This window comes from Talpa europaea (assembly GCF_964194135.1).
Source record: "Talpa europaea genome assembly, chromosome: 14".
In the NCBI taxonomy this organism is placed as follows: Eukaryota; Metazoa; Chordata; class Mammalia; order Eulipotyphla; family Talpidae; genus Talpa; species Talpa europaea.
Window position 1 is genome coordinate 39,580,883 of NC_140082.1, and position 15,169 is coordinate 39,596,051.

General features: G+C 41.7%; 1 protein-coding gene across 2 annotated transcripts in view; it reads left to right on the forward strand.

Moving 5' to 3' along the window:
* The window catches only part of DIP2C (disco interacting protein 2 homolog C), a gene marked incomplete at both ends in the record, with an annotated part of 341,031 nt that overhangs the window by 257,303 nt on the left and 68,559 nt on the right, over window positions 1-15,169 (forward strand). For both annotated transcript variants that reach the window (XM_084253747.1, XM_084253748.1), the window contains 2 exons: window positions 62-181; window positions 1,407-1,521. In XM_084253747.1, the coding sequence (XP_084109873.1) occupies window positions 62-181; window positions 1,407-1,521 (235 nt within the window). The remainder of the gene's footprint in view (window positions 1-61; window positions 182-1,406; window positions 1,522-15,169) is intronic.

Sequence of the window (15,169 nt, forward strand, 5' to 3'; positions counted from 1 at the left end):
TCACCACAGCTCCCTTTTTGTTAATATCACTGTGCTGACTTTCCTTCTCCTTCTCTTTTAGCGAAGGTGGCTTGTGTAAAATCCAGGGACATGCACTGGGCATTAGTGGCACACAGGGATCAGAGAGACATCAATCTCTCCTCTCTCCGGATGCTGATTGTGGCCGACGGCGCAAACCCCTGTAAGTGACTGTGGGCTGGTCACATGGAAGGCAGGCAGGCAATAGAGGTCCTCGGTTCCCAGTTTCCTTCCTCGCACTTGTTCTTTTTCTAGTCTTTACCTCAGTTAAGAAGTCTAAAAATAACCAAGCAACTTCACTCGCTGTAGCCCCGTGATGGCAGAACAGGGTATGCAGGCATGGTCTCGGGCTGAGCCCTGCTTCTGTAGGCAACTAACTTACTTTTTTAAATCCTTCTCTTACTTTAGGTGTTAAATGGTACATAAATCATCTAATTTTATGGGAACTAAGTGAAGTCATCTCTATGTTAGTTCCTTGGGATATAATAAGTGTTCAATAACTATTAACTATTATTACTTTATCATCTATAGCAGACTTATTGATCAGGAAATATGTCATTTTTAATGCAGTTTCACTGTCAAATCCTGTAGCAAAAATCACCAAGGTAAAGTAATTAGTAGCTCACAGAGTACTGTTAATATCCCTTGAGAAAATATTTCAGTCAGTTGAAATAAAACCCAACTAGCTTATTTTTAAAAGAAGAGTAAAGCAGAGAGTGAAAGAATGTAAGTTTCTGATCACATCTATAAGCCATACAACATATATTTTTGTAAGTTAACGCATCATGTCCTTTCTTAAAGAATATATAAAAGTATATTCTCACATAAATTGGAGGAAAAAACAAAAGTGGCATTGCAAACAGATAACTATTAATTTGACAAATGAGTACCTCCCTTTAAAAAAATCACTCCATAGAAGATGAACTATTCAATAAACAATTGGATTGTCCATAACTTTACAGACCAGTATATCTTGCATAAAGAGAGGTAACCCTTTATTTGGAAATAGTTTAGTTTAGTGGGTAATTATACCCACTCACGTCATTCAAGTTAATGTAGAGGAAAGTTTTCTTCACTTAGTTTAAATATATCCATTTTTTGATACAGAAATACTGAAAATGGATGAACAAGTCTCAGGGATGTTGTATAGTGAAGTTCCCCAGTCAGAAAAAGTTTCATTTTTTTTAACCTATTGAATTGTGTAAGTTGAGAATAGTACATTTTTTCATTGTGCAGAAATGATCAATTGTAGTAAATAATGAAGTAGTCTTTCTATGCTGCTTAACTCCACTTGTACCTGAATCCTAACCTCAAAGTATTTTATATCGGGGGATATTTGTAATCACATTGCTTTCACTGTCTGATTATCATTCCCTCTTTCACTCCAGGGTCTATTTCTTCCTGCGATGCATTTCTCAATGTCTTCCAGAGTAAGGGCCTGCGGCCGGAGGTCATCTGTCCTTGTGCCAGCTCCCCCGAGGCGCTCACTGTGGCCATCCGGAGGTATGGGCTGCATTTTTTTGGTGGGCAGCCTCGGGTGGGTATACTGAAGCAGCCCCCTGGCAACCTAAAATCTAACAGTTGCTCAGTATGAGAGTCAAAAATGGCAGCCTTTCCACATGAGTTCTTCCCTGCATGTACTAGAAAGGACTCTTTCAAATATACTCTAGTTTCTCTAGTTAGAAAAGGATTTCTCTCCAGACTTTTATGTAATCCAAAGTCAGTAGAAACCTGTCTGGAGGTACCTTGTGAGGAAACACCTGTCCTTGCAGTTACTCACATTTCCATTTGGTATAAAGGCTTCAGTTTCCTTTGGGGTAGAGTAGGGTAAATGTTGGATAAAGAGAAATTTTGTAGTCACAACTCTGCAGAATACTGCAGTTTAAAAATACTGGTTTTCTGAGCCATTAAGTCACTTGCTGGTGTATCAGGGGCTCCAGTCTGGGGCGAGCAGTGTGGGGACTGGCTCCCTGGTGCTCACAAAGGCCCCGCATGGTTTATGCCCTTGGTTGTAGATAATTCAACCTTCCACCAGCATCAGGGTGGTGTGCTCAGGAGAGGGTCACAGACTCCCATGCAGGACGAGGGGTGTGAAAAAGCCGATTTTATCATCAGCAGCTCTCAGTTATCCATGTGAATGTGAGAAAGAAGTGTTTACATATTATAGGCATTTGCAGTTATTATTTGAGTTCTTTTTCAGTACCTTTGGGGTCTGTCTCTAATTAGGTTTATTTTTGTCACAAGTGTGCTATGTCACAAGAATGGACAGCAGAGCTTTCCATGCCTAAAGCACATGTGTCCTGCTCCTTATTCAAGTAAAATTAACCTGACTGCTTGACCAGTAGGTTGAGAGAATTGAAAATCTTTAAAATATCAGAAGCAGCTTTTACTTTTGATTGAACCAGAAATTGGAAGTCTATAACCTAAATCAAATCAGTGAGGAAATATGGCGCCTTTAACCAGAACCTAGCCCTATTTGTTAGAGCGTGGCAGGATCATACCCCTATGGGGTTCACCATGAATAGTCTTCTGAGTTTGGAGTGCAGAACACAGCAGGGCTTAGGTGCAGGTAACTACCACACTGTCTCCAGAATTCAATATTGAAATCTCTAACTTGAACCTAAAAGAGGATGCCAAGGAGGCACCCAGGAAGCTTGGTGGGGCCAACAGACTGGAGACTCTTCTTTCCAGGCAATCAGTTCCCTTCACCAAAAGATGGGGGGATATACTCAGTAATTTCTCAGTTTCCTTTCCCTTAGAAATGTCTAAGATTTTACAGTTCTGTGAAACAGCACCATTGCCACAGAAAATTCACAAAATGAATGAATCACACATATAGAAAATCAGAGTTGTCATCGCATGATTTGTTTGTTGTTTGCTCTTCCTAAAATGTACTCTCTGAGATGCCATTAGTATAAGTGTGGGTTCTGCCAGGCTTGATTGACAGAGGGAGAAGGTGTAAGCCAGGCATTTTTAATCATTTCTCTTAAAATTTTTATTGTCTTTTAAAAAAAATTTCTTTAAAAAGATCAGAAATATTGTACCAGAAATAGGCAAATTAAGCAGTTACTACTTATTCAGTGTGTCTGGTGTGGCTTGTGAGGCACTGGGGCTTGAAAGTAAGTCAGCCAATGGTCAGGCAGACACTGGGGTCTGTAGGGGAGAGTGCCTTGTGAGGGCTTCTGGACACAGCCTGCACTCCTGTTAGCAGCAGGCCTTCGTCAGTAATCTGCAACTTCCAACTCCATTCCCTGTGGGTGCAAAACAGTATACTGTGGTCTGAACCACTCAGAAGGTGGAGTGAACCATTCTCAGATTGTGTTTATGGTTCTTACTGAGAAATACTTGACACATTTACTGGCCCCACTTTTGCACTGGGTTGGCTTCTCTGCTGACCCCAGTGCACATCTGCTTACCCTCCAAGCTTCTTTCCCCTGACCACAAACACTGCTGCCACTGTCAACCTCAGAGCTCTCATTGGTTGTTTCACAAATAATCTATAGGAAAAAACACAGAACTAGGATAGATGCAGTAGGTATAAATACCCAAAGAGCCCTTGCATCCTCCCCTCCCACTTTGTAGCACATTGCACTGGTGTTGCTAGTTGTTAGTGTGGCTATGGTCAGGTGGTGAGTTTCCATCACAGGTCTTAGGTTCAAAGTTTGTCACCAGGAAGACTCAAGGTCCACCCCTCCGTACACCCCTTGTCTTCATCGCTTTATGTTAGGAGGGTTGCAGACTATGCAGAGAACAAAGCATATGCTGTTATCACCTTCACTGAATTTTTGCCAAATTACCTCATTGTCGAAAGTTCATATGACTTTTGTAAATTCACCTTATTTTTTCCTGAACATTAACAATGTTCAGAATCATTGACAATCAGTGGGCAACAAACGGAGAGGTTTGTGACTGGGAGAATCAAAGTGTTGGTTTCTAACCCCAAGTCGGTTTCATTAGAAACATTTTATACTCTTTAATAAGTGACATTTCTCAGAAGTGTGAACCTGTACCACATTCTTCTTATAAGAAGAATATATATATACACGCATACACATACACACAGTGAAGAATATATATATACACACACATACACTGTTGTAAGCCAATATTACCTCAAAAAAAAAGGCATTTTAAAAAAATAGCACATCATACCCATGACATTTTAAAGAATTCGTGTTAGCCATTTGATGACCCAGGTCAAAAGTGTAAAAGTGAGGTGCAGGTCACTCTGAGCTGCGGACCACAAAAACAACTCTACTCACTCTCATGTGGCCTGTGGCTATAATAGGTAGCCACAACCATGTAGTCATACCCAGGTTCACCTCTGGTGAGAGGCAGCGACACTGTTCCAGAACCACCACCTCCTGAGGGTGGGCCTGCTGGGCCTGACTCGTGTGCTGGGCATCTTCTGTGCTGGCCTTGCCTTGATCAAATTGTGCAGGTCTAAAATGTTACTGCTTAAAAAGAAAACAACCAAAATAAAGAGATACCCTAAATGAGGGGGGAGAAAATATTTGCACTCCATACAACTGATCAGAGATTGATTACAAAGATCTACAAAGAGCTCACACAATTCAACACAGACAAACTGTCCAGGCAAAAAATGGGCAGAAGAGCTGAAGAGACATTTTTCCAAAGAGGAAATGCAGATGGCCAACAGATATGTGAAAAAATGTTCAACATCACTTATAAAGAGGACCCTCAAGCTACTAAAAATGGAGATACCATATGAGCCAGTCTTTTGGGTAGATCCTAGAAAGCTACCCAAAAGACACAAAAGCATTAATTCGAAAGGAAACCTGCGCTCCTATATTTATTGCAGCACGATTTACAGTAGCTAAGATAGGGAAACAGCTTAAATGCCCAAAAAACAGATAACTGGATTAAAAAGATGTAGTATACATGCACAATGGAACACTGTTTAGCAGTCAAGATAAACTCAAGCCATTTGCAGCAACATAAATGAGCTGGATGGCATAAGTCAGAAGGAAAAAGAAAAATATCAGATGGTTTCACTTATAGGAGGAATATAGGGGAACCAAACAAGGGATCAGAAAAAAATCAAAACAAAACTAGCAGGCAAAAGATAAATCAGAGACATTCAGGAGGGGAAGGAGAGGGACCAGAACAGGGGAGGAAAGAGCACAAGAAACTATGTTGATGCTTCACGGGTGACTTGGTGGTGGGAATTCTATGGGGATTAAACCTGAGAGGAAAAATTATATTTAAAAAAAATACATATATAAATTTTTTAAAAAGAAATAAATAAAACATTCCTATTTGTTTTGCCTCAAAGCTTCTATGTTGTTTTAGAACAAGGAACACAAGCCTGCAGATAGTTTGCCCTGCCCATCACCATTTGAAAGAGACATGGTCCAGCAAGGTCTGCAAGACTGAAGTCTGCAAGACTGTCCCTGGCATCTCATGGTTACACTTGGTGATAGTGACACATGGCCCCTTGCATTTTTCTCCTGCTAAAACAAGACGGGGCCATAAAATATATGGGGGGGGGCAAGTTTTAATTCTGTTCATGCTTTCTTACTGACTTCATGATTTTAGCCAAATAAAGATAATTCTGGAAAATATCCCTGTCATATATTTGAAAGAACAATTTTTCCTTAATTGCTTCATTCTGGGGGCAGACTTATACTTCCTAGGGTCTTTCCTCTTCCTGGAATATTACTGCAGGTGGAGCATGACAGAGTCAAGCTCTGCCTCTCCAGGATTCTCCAGTCCTGATGAAATGCTTCATGCTTTGGTTTCAATTATTCCAGCCACAAGATCTGGTGAAATGGCTGAGAAGGTGACCAGCATTCTGCAGCCCTGTGTGTGTGGTGGCATAAGACTTACTGAAAGTCTGCTGTGGCCTGTCCCACCTGTAGCAGGCCTAAGGATAAAAGCTCAGGCCTCTTTGGGCAAGCAATAAAGGCAGGGATTAGGAGTTAGCAGTGACTAATAAAAAGGATTCATGCTGGATGGAGCCAAGGAGGCTTTGAAACTATGAGGCTGGGAGGAAACCACCAATGCAGTAAATGGACTTGGGTATTTTTTCATAAATCTTCCAGTAGCTTCAGTTTAAATTGATATAAAAGGCATTCAGTATTGCACTATGTATAGTGCTCAGACATTCTGCCTGATTTAGTAAGCACTGCCTCCCACCTCTATTTCTAATAACAGTTAAAGGACACAGGAGAAAAAAATATGATTGTTTCATTTCAGCACTAACCAGTACCAGATATGCACTCTGCACTTTTCACCTTCTTTCTTGGATTGCAAAGTCATAAATGCCAGTGACCAAAATTGAAATAGGATAGTTTTGAAATTGAGAACTAAAGTCCCATCAAAGACAACTGAAATGAAGAAGGAACCCATACGTAATGATAGAAATTGTACTATTCTTTTTTAAAACCGCCCTTTCTTTCTCAGTAGCACTTCAAGTGGTTTGGCTGGGTGATTTCACACTCTGGAGAAGTCCCCAGGTTCCCTGGACAGGGTGCTTCCTTCTGGAGTGCTGGGAGTGGCCCTTGGCTCGCTGCATAAATGCTAGCAGACACTCTGCTTTTGGGCCCCACAACCTTCAGGTTCCCACTTGCTAGGAGCCTTCAGGGGAGGCTGGCATTCCAGTGTGCTGCCTTGCATCTCACTTCGGCTTTTGAGGTGACTTGAAACCCATACTTCAGCCGTGCTGTGTCGTAGCACATGGGCATCGATGGGTCCTATGGATAGTCTTGAAGCTGCATTTCAAGACTTGCAAGTCAGCAGACATTACCAAGTGTGTGCTGCAGTGCTATGCAGCTTGAGTTTGTCTAGAACATTATGGATTTAAAAGAGTATTTTTTATTGTATATATATTTTTACATCATTTTTCATTTTTACACAATGTATGCACTTTCATCTTGGTTATATTCCCCATACAGTTCCCACCCCCCTTACTTTGACCCTAATTTCTCCTCCGCACCCCCCTCCTCCCCTGTAGTGAGTACTTTTAAGTCCTTCTTATCTTGATCCTCATAGCCTGTGTACTCCAATAGAAAAGGCAGATTTATAGATTTGTTTTCTAGTTGTGTCACCATGAAGCCGTTAGCCCCTGCAGCATTCAGTTTCTTCACCTATAAATGAGGATATGAATGTCTGTGAAGCCTACCTGTGCCACCTACCTGTGTCTGCCAACACACAAGCTCCAATACCCACACCCCACATCACAAGGCAGTTGGGTGCCCTGATCACAGCCCGCAGCATGGCAGCTTGCATCTCTGAGCCACAGAGACTGTGTGTAATCGCCCACCCCTCCTGTACTCCTACCTCAGGCTTCATTGCTTTTTACCACCCATGAAAAGTTAGGGTTACATGGAGACGTTTGGGGGGACTGGCACTGATTTCGTATTTTAGATCTTGGCTGCTTTTGTCAGCTCCATCTCCTTGCACAGGGCTGAGGAGGGTGGGAAGCAGAGTGGATTTAACTTTTTAAAGTTATATCCCTTTGTTGTTGAGGTATAACTGCTATCCAACACATTGGTGTCAGGTGTCCACAGTGATCTGGGGTCTGCACATACTGGGAAATGGTTATCACAGTAAGTCTGTCCCCACACATAGTTACATTTTCTCCTTGTGAAGAGAACATTTGGGATCTATTCTTTTAGCAGCTTTCAAATATATAATACAGTGTTATTATTCCCTAAACTCTAAGTCACATCCTTAATGACTTTTTTAGCTAATAACTGCAACTTTGTACTTTTTAACCCCTTCACCAATTCTGCCCACCTATGGCAACCACCAGTCTGTTCTTCCTATCTTTGATAGATTCGTATGTAAGTGAGATCATACAGTGTCTGTCTTTCTCTGATTTTTTCACTTGGCACAATGCCCTCAAATTCCTTCCATGTTGTCTGCAATGTCAGGATTTCCTTATTCACTTACATTGCTTCTACATCTTGGCTATTGTAAATAATGCTGCTCTGAACATGCAGGAACATGTATCTTTTCAAGTTAGTGGGGTTTTTTTTTTATTTCCTTGGGTAATTACCCAGAAGTGTAATGCTAGAACATATGATAGTTCTATTTTAAATTTGGGGTTGGGGGTACCTCCATAGAGTTTCCCATAGCAGCTGCACCAGTTGAAATTCCCACCAGCAATGTTTAAATGTTCCTTTTCTCCTCATCCTTACCAACACTGGCTATTTCTTATCTTTTTACTAATAGCCTTTCTGACACAAGTGAGGTGATGCCTGATGATTGGTGATGGTGGGCATCCTTGCATGCATCTGCTGACCATCTGTGTCTTCTTTGGGAAAATGTCTCCTTGCATTTTTTAGCCATTTTTTAAATCAGATTGTTTACATTTGTTTGTTTTGCTATTGAGTTGTCTGAATTCCCTGTATATTTTGGATATTATCCCCTTTTCAGAGATATAATTTGCAAACACCTTCCCCCAGTCTATAGATTGCCTTTTCACTTTGCTGTGGGCCCCCTCAGCGCCCTCCCCAGACCTGCCATCCAGCAGCCAGGGCATCTCCTCAGAGACCACCAAGTCTGATTGATATCTCACAGCCTAATGAATAAATCAAGGGGCAGATAGGACAGTTTTAAAAAAGATATAATTCTTTTTTAAAAAATATATTTATATATATTTTTACATTATTATTCATTTTTTATACTGTTTGATTTATCCTTTCAGGTGTAATCCCCATAAAATTCCCAAGACACCTGCACCTGTACCCATGAACCATCACCATAGTCTTGTGTTCTTCTCTGCCCTGTCCTGATCGCTCTCCCTCCCCTGCCCCTGCTGTACATCACCACTTTATAGCTTGCTTGCCAGTTTTGTCAAAAAGATAAAATTCTATATCCTAATAGGATTAGGATTAATAGTGTAATCAAAATTCTTAATTTCCTCTGGTCACATCTTGTTTCACTTTGCTTTCCCTGGCCTAGATCTCCTTCCTCAGCCTTACCCCAGCAATTGTTCTCTTTTTGTGTAATTATTATGCACATGATGCATATTTGAGCTACTTAATGCTGGTAATTATACAAAGAACAATCTTTATAATTAGCTATTGCACTTTGACTCTAATTGTGTGGAGGTGAATTTAGGTGACAAGGACCTGATTTCAGTGGTGAATATCTTAAGGAGAGAAACAAATACCAGGTTCTCATTTAGAATCTGTTTCTTTCATTGTCCTTAATTCTTGCAGGTTTATATTTAAATCATTTTCAAACTAATATGTTGGGGGGAAAAAGCAGTCACACTTGCATTTTTATCCTCTTACTCCTGCTGGGGTTGTTTCCTTTAGTCTATGACTAGAAGAGAAACTCCTGGGTACTGGTGTTTCACATGAACTACTGTGTCCACAGATGATATGGCACAAATTCTTACAGAAAATGAGCCCATGCATTTAAACTCATTGTACTTTGTGGAAACGGCTTATTTTCTTCCCTAGAGTGTGTTGAAAGCTTAAGGTGAACTTTCCACATATAAGGACAGAGGTGAGCTTATTAAATGAAAATAGCTCTAATACATTTTATTTGAGCCATTTAGCATGGAGTCCAAAAGGCTAGTCATTCCTCTTTCCATATGGATTTTGGTCCAAGGACATAGTGGACACTTTTTTAACTGTCTAGTGGGGGAGGGAGCATTGCAGTCTCTCACATTTTGTTCACTACTCATAGGTTTGTTTTTTTTTTTTAAAGATTTTTTTATTTATATAAGCACTGGGTACAGTCAGAAGCACAGGAGGGTGAGAGAATTCACCAGAGCCAGAGGGGAGAGCAGAGCAGGCAGACTGACAAGTACACTGCTGAGGGGAGCAGCGGGTGGCAGGGAGGTCTGCGCACCATGTGGGACCCTCGCCCGACGGCCAGGGATCGAACCAGCACTGCAGAGGCTGGCTGCGGGCAGCTTTGCAACCCAGTGCTCAACCGCTGCGCCACCGGGAAGGCCCTCATAGGGTTATTTTTAAAGGAAAAAAGAAGTGTTTGGCTGCCAATCTGTCATATCTTATAGAAGAGAAAGACCCGTGGAGGACTATGACCCCTACGCATAAGGGCTTGATGACCCACAATTTCCTTTGCTCTCTGGTCTCAGCATCCCTGTCCTGAGCTTTAGTTATCTCCCCAGACAGCTGGCTCTGCCCTGGTAATGAGGAGATTCAGCTTCCAGTAAGTAGCTCGAGGCAGCTGATTGCTTACTTGGCTTTTAGTTCATTATAACATGACACTTAGTTGTTGTCTATGGTGACCTGTGAAGATCTAATCACAGGTGCATTTCTATTGTTCATGAATTGTAAGGAACACGTGTTACCCAGTGATTCTCTTATGTTAGAAGTGCCTGTAAATCAGCAAGCCAGAGTAGGTACAGAGAGCTTCTCAGAGCCCTGTAGACTTGGGCTGCAGAGGCCAGCGGCTGTGCACACGAATGCAGCTACTCACCTGCTCCAGACAGGACTTTCAGACTGGATGGCCATTCATCATCTTGATACCACTCCCCTTGAAGGCCACAGAATGCCTTTCTCCTTCCCCAAAGGGAGGATGATAGAGGTTTAGGGCTCATAGGTTTCAGTGGAAACCTCAGGTGTCTGAATTGAAAAGTGGGGGGAGAGTACAGAGGTGCTCTGGCAGCAGGACCCTGGCCAAGGTCTGGGGGCAACCAGCTGGACCACAGTGACGTGCCCCCCACACGTGCTGCCCGTATTTCATTTAGTATATCCATCCTCATGTGTGCTCATCTCCATGTGTATCTGTGTCTGTGTGTTTTTACTCATGTGTGTCCTCCATTAACATGTGCCTGTGTTTGTATTCATGTCTGCCTGTGTTTGGGTGTATCTGTCTTCATCTGTGCATTCACATGTGTTTGTTTATATGCTCATTTCAGGTGTCTTCTTGCTGGCTTTGTAACTGACCAATGCTTAACCTCTTGGCCTCAGAGTCCTGAGGCCAAGTCCTGGTCTGCTGACAGGAAGCAGTGTCCACAGCCGGTGTGTGACCACAGATGCAGTAGTGCAGGGAGAGCGCTAAAGACACCTGCACTGCACAGGTGGTAGCTGCTAGCTGAATGTCAGAGCTACTGTGATCACCTCCGTGGCATAGATGTGCACATGCCTGTGTGTGTGTCGTTCTGTGATGATCTCATGTGGAGATGCTGTGATAAACGCTGTTGAAATAAGAAGGAAAGTGTGGTTACCTATGACTAGCCACTCTGCCACCCAGGCGTGCTGCTGTGCCTGCGCTGAGAAGTATTGGTGTAGAGCTCAGTCACCTGCATCAGATGAAGAAAAGAGGGCTTTGCTTTTCCCCTGCAGTGAGCTCTGTGGTAACAGTGGCAGAAGAGCTCTGTAGATACATTTGATTTTCCTCTATTAAGTCCTGGGGGGTGGAAATTGTCCTAACTGCTGTTACTCAACTCCATTCATTTCTCATTAATGCATATTTGAGCCTGGCCAGGCTGTGTGTGTCAGCATTAGCCAACTGGAAGTTTTAACTGAGATTTATAGGAGCTGTTTCTTAAGGTGTGACACAGTGTGCTTACCTAAAGGCTTATCTGATGTTGGGCAGCAGCTGGAAATGCCTGAGCTCGCTGGTTATGGGTGCAGATTGTGCAGTGGAAGGCATTGCCATCCAGAGCATCTTGGAAGCTGACCATACACCTTACCTTCCTCTTTCCTCATCTTTTAGTTTTGGTCTTTCTCCCTCTTGCCTGCCAATGCAGCACTGGCCTCATGTAGTTGTGTATTTTCTTCTTCTGAGTCTGTAAGTGTAAAGGCATCTCCTCACTCTCCTGAAGCTGCATGTGGCTCCTCTGCACCTGTTCTCTGTGCTGCGTGGTTGTGAGGGCTCTGCTTGTCCTCACTGGTACTTGGAAGGTCACACATGGGCCCACAGCTGGCTTCACCAGTTTTAATTTACTTTTATTGATTAGTAAAATACATGGTTTTCAAATCTGTGGGAACTCTGCTTATTGGCATTATTTTTTCATTTCTTTACCTCACCAAATTGATCTCGATTTTCTGTTTCCTGGAATGGTATTAATGCAGATACAGATAATCTGACTTGGGAAATAACCAGAGAATGCAAATTGAAACAGCAATGAGGAATGATACTGTACTCATCAAATTGGGAAAATGTAAGGTGTGATGATCAGTGACAGCACGACTGTGCTGACAGTCCATGTGGCCATGATCTACCCCTCCTGCCCGCTTCCTCCCTGAAGGTGGGGGGAATAAGCATGCCCATCTCATGGGGCTGCTGTGAAGACTAGACACAGCTCATATCACAAGAGGCTAAGGAAAGCAGATGATAGCTCCCATGCAGTACATGTCTACTGAATGAAAAAATAATGATACTTGGATATTACCAGTGAGAATATAAAATAATACCTCCCCTTTGGAAGGTGTTTAGGCTTTGTTAAAAGTTTAATTGTATTACTTTTTAAATTGATTCTTCCATTCCTTTTCTAAATATGTATTTTACAGTAATATTTCACACTGTATAAAAGTTGAATAAAATAAATGAGTTTATATTCATATCATAGAAAACCATCCAAAATTTTTAAAGGTTAATTCATTGTATGTCAACTTCATCTCAGTTTTAAAAGCAGGGTGACTCATTGTCATGTTCAGCACACATACATGTATGTTCACATACACACATGCACACACTCACATGGAAGGATGCATAAATTTGCTGAACAAAGTAAGTTGCACAAGAATGTGCACAGTGCTCTGGTGATATCTTTGAGTATAAATTCAAGCATGCACGTGCTTGAATGTAGATGAGTGTCAAGAAGCCCTGGACTTCACTGAGAAGTGTTGACAGTGCCCCTGTGGGCAGCAAGGAGGCCTGGAGTGTGGAAAGCCAGCAAGAATCTTACCTTTTGGTATATTTTCCCATATGGGTTTGACTTGTCCATATAAATGCTATACTCATGGGTTACTCATCATTTTTTTTTTAATTTCATAAAAAGAAAATTGTACAATGAACTAAAAGACCTCAGTTTTCTGGGCTAGAGACAGAAGAATGCAGGAATGGTTCTGGTGCTATGGGGGGCTCTGACTGGATGTAAGCTCTGCTGGGGGACAGAGGCCCACCAGTTCTGCTACTCATGTAGGCAACATAGCTGTGCCTTATTTTTCTCACCTGTGAAATGGGAGACTTGCATAGATTTTTTTTTTTTTAATTTTTTTATAGCGCTTGCATAGATTTTTTTTTTTTTTTTTGGACTGAGTCACTATGTGTAAAGGGCTCAGTGCAATATGGCAATAGCTGGCCTTACTGAAAACTTGAGAGATTGAACTGACAATGTTGCCATCTGTGATGAGGTAGGGTAACAAGGCCAAATACTGTGTCTCAGTTCCCCCTTCCCCTAATCTGAATTTTTGCATGCATTTTTTTCAAATCCTGGAAAGAAAAGACCCCGGGGGTCTGGGTTTGCTCTGACTAGCCAGGAATGCTATTCAGTGTAAATGTATCATTGTTGATTAAAGTATTGGAATTGTGATATCAGTGCATGTTCTGAGTGAGTGTATTTATCCTTCAGTTATTTTATAAACATAGATGAAATTTCCTATAACAAGCACAGTTCATAATTGCAAGATGTTTGATTGTCAGAAGTCTTGCTTCCTTTTCACCTCACAATTCACTTTTCTTAGGCTTGTTAAGCTTAGCAAAGAGGATTTGGGGACTGAGACAACAGACTGTACATTGTTGGACCTTAGGAGAATGCTTTTCTCTGGGCTTCTCATTGACAGTACTTCTGAGTCACCACATATTAGTGTTTTCGAATCTTTGTGTACTTGGGATATGTCATAGTAGTCCAGCATTTTTCTTCATTTGTTTTTTTAAAATAAAAATAACTGTAGCTTGAAATCCTATTACTCAGATAATGGATCCCTCCCCTAGGATTGTTCTTTCAGATATTTTCTTAGAAGTGTGTATCATAGAAGTGTGATATCATAGAAATGTGTCTCTGACAGTCTAGAAGTCTGAATTCTAGGGTTGGTGTCTCCAGTGCTGGAGCTGCTGGTCCTTGGCATCCTTCACTGTGGATGCCTTCCCAGCCCCAGCCCTGCCTCTCCAGCTTCTCCCTGTATCTCTTTTCTCTCTTCTTTTAAGGACACAGTTCATTGTATTTGGGACATACCCTCTTCCAGGGTGATTATTCCAGAATGACCTCATCTTAACTAGGAACATCTATACAAACCCTATTTCCCAGTAAGTTCATACTCAGGGCGCCCTGAGTTTGAAGTGCATCTAAACATTAGGAGACATGGTTCCCCAAACACTAAGACTATGACATTTGCCTTATCTGGTTGAGCAGCAGTGGAAGGAAGATTACTGCAAGGGTTTTCTGTCTTTCATTTGAAAGTTTTGGTTTGCTTAGGTCTTCAAAAAGAAAAAGCCAAGAGAAAAATACAGATTTTATGTTCTGAGGTCATCATTTCTATGCGGTTCTTGTTATATAGGCAGAGTTTTCTCCTGTATCTGGCTGGCTCTACCCATTTTGATTCTTAGATAGAATAATTCCATTTCCAGACTCTTTGAAGCTTCCTTTTAAATATCCAGGTTAGTTGATTCAAATGGCATCTTATTTTGCAAATTATAACTTTTATGTTTCCTCTTTTCTATTTCTAGCTTTGTTATAAACCTTTATGATATTTTAGAGCCAAACAGCAAGCATCTGTGTATAGTCCAACTTTTTAGATCCTAAACTACATTAAGCATTTGTATGTGGAAAACTTCAAACAAATGTGAAGTTGACCTAAACTGGAGTCTCTCACTTAGCTCACATTGGAAAATCTTTAGTTTTCAGAGATAGAATCTATGATCTTGGAATGTTTGTCACTAATTCAGTCAACAGGAATTTACTGGTAAATAATGTTCCAGGAGTGGGAATAGAGCACTGAGCTAAAGGAAGAACACTTGCCCTAAGTCTAGGTTCTGATAGAGGATGCATGGCATGGACAGTCAGATGGCACCTGCTGTATAGACAGGATTTGGGGGGATGCTGCTTCTGGAGGTTGAGTAGTCATATGTTAGAATCATATGTCCCCAGAGAACAGTGAGGGAGAGAGCAATGTGGCCACCTGCCAGAAGAACATTCTGGGAAGAGATAAGAATGGTGCAGAAGTCCTGGGTAGGAGAAGCAAAGCGGGGTGCTGGC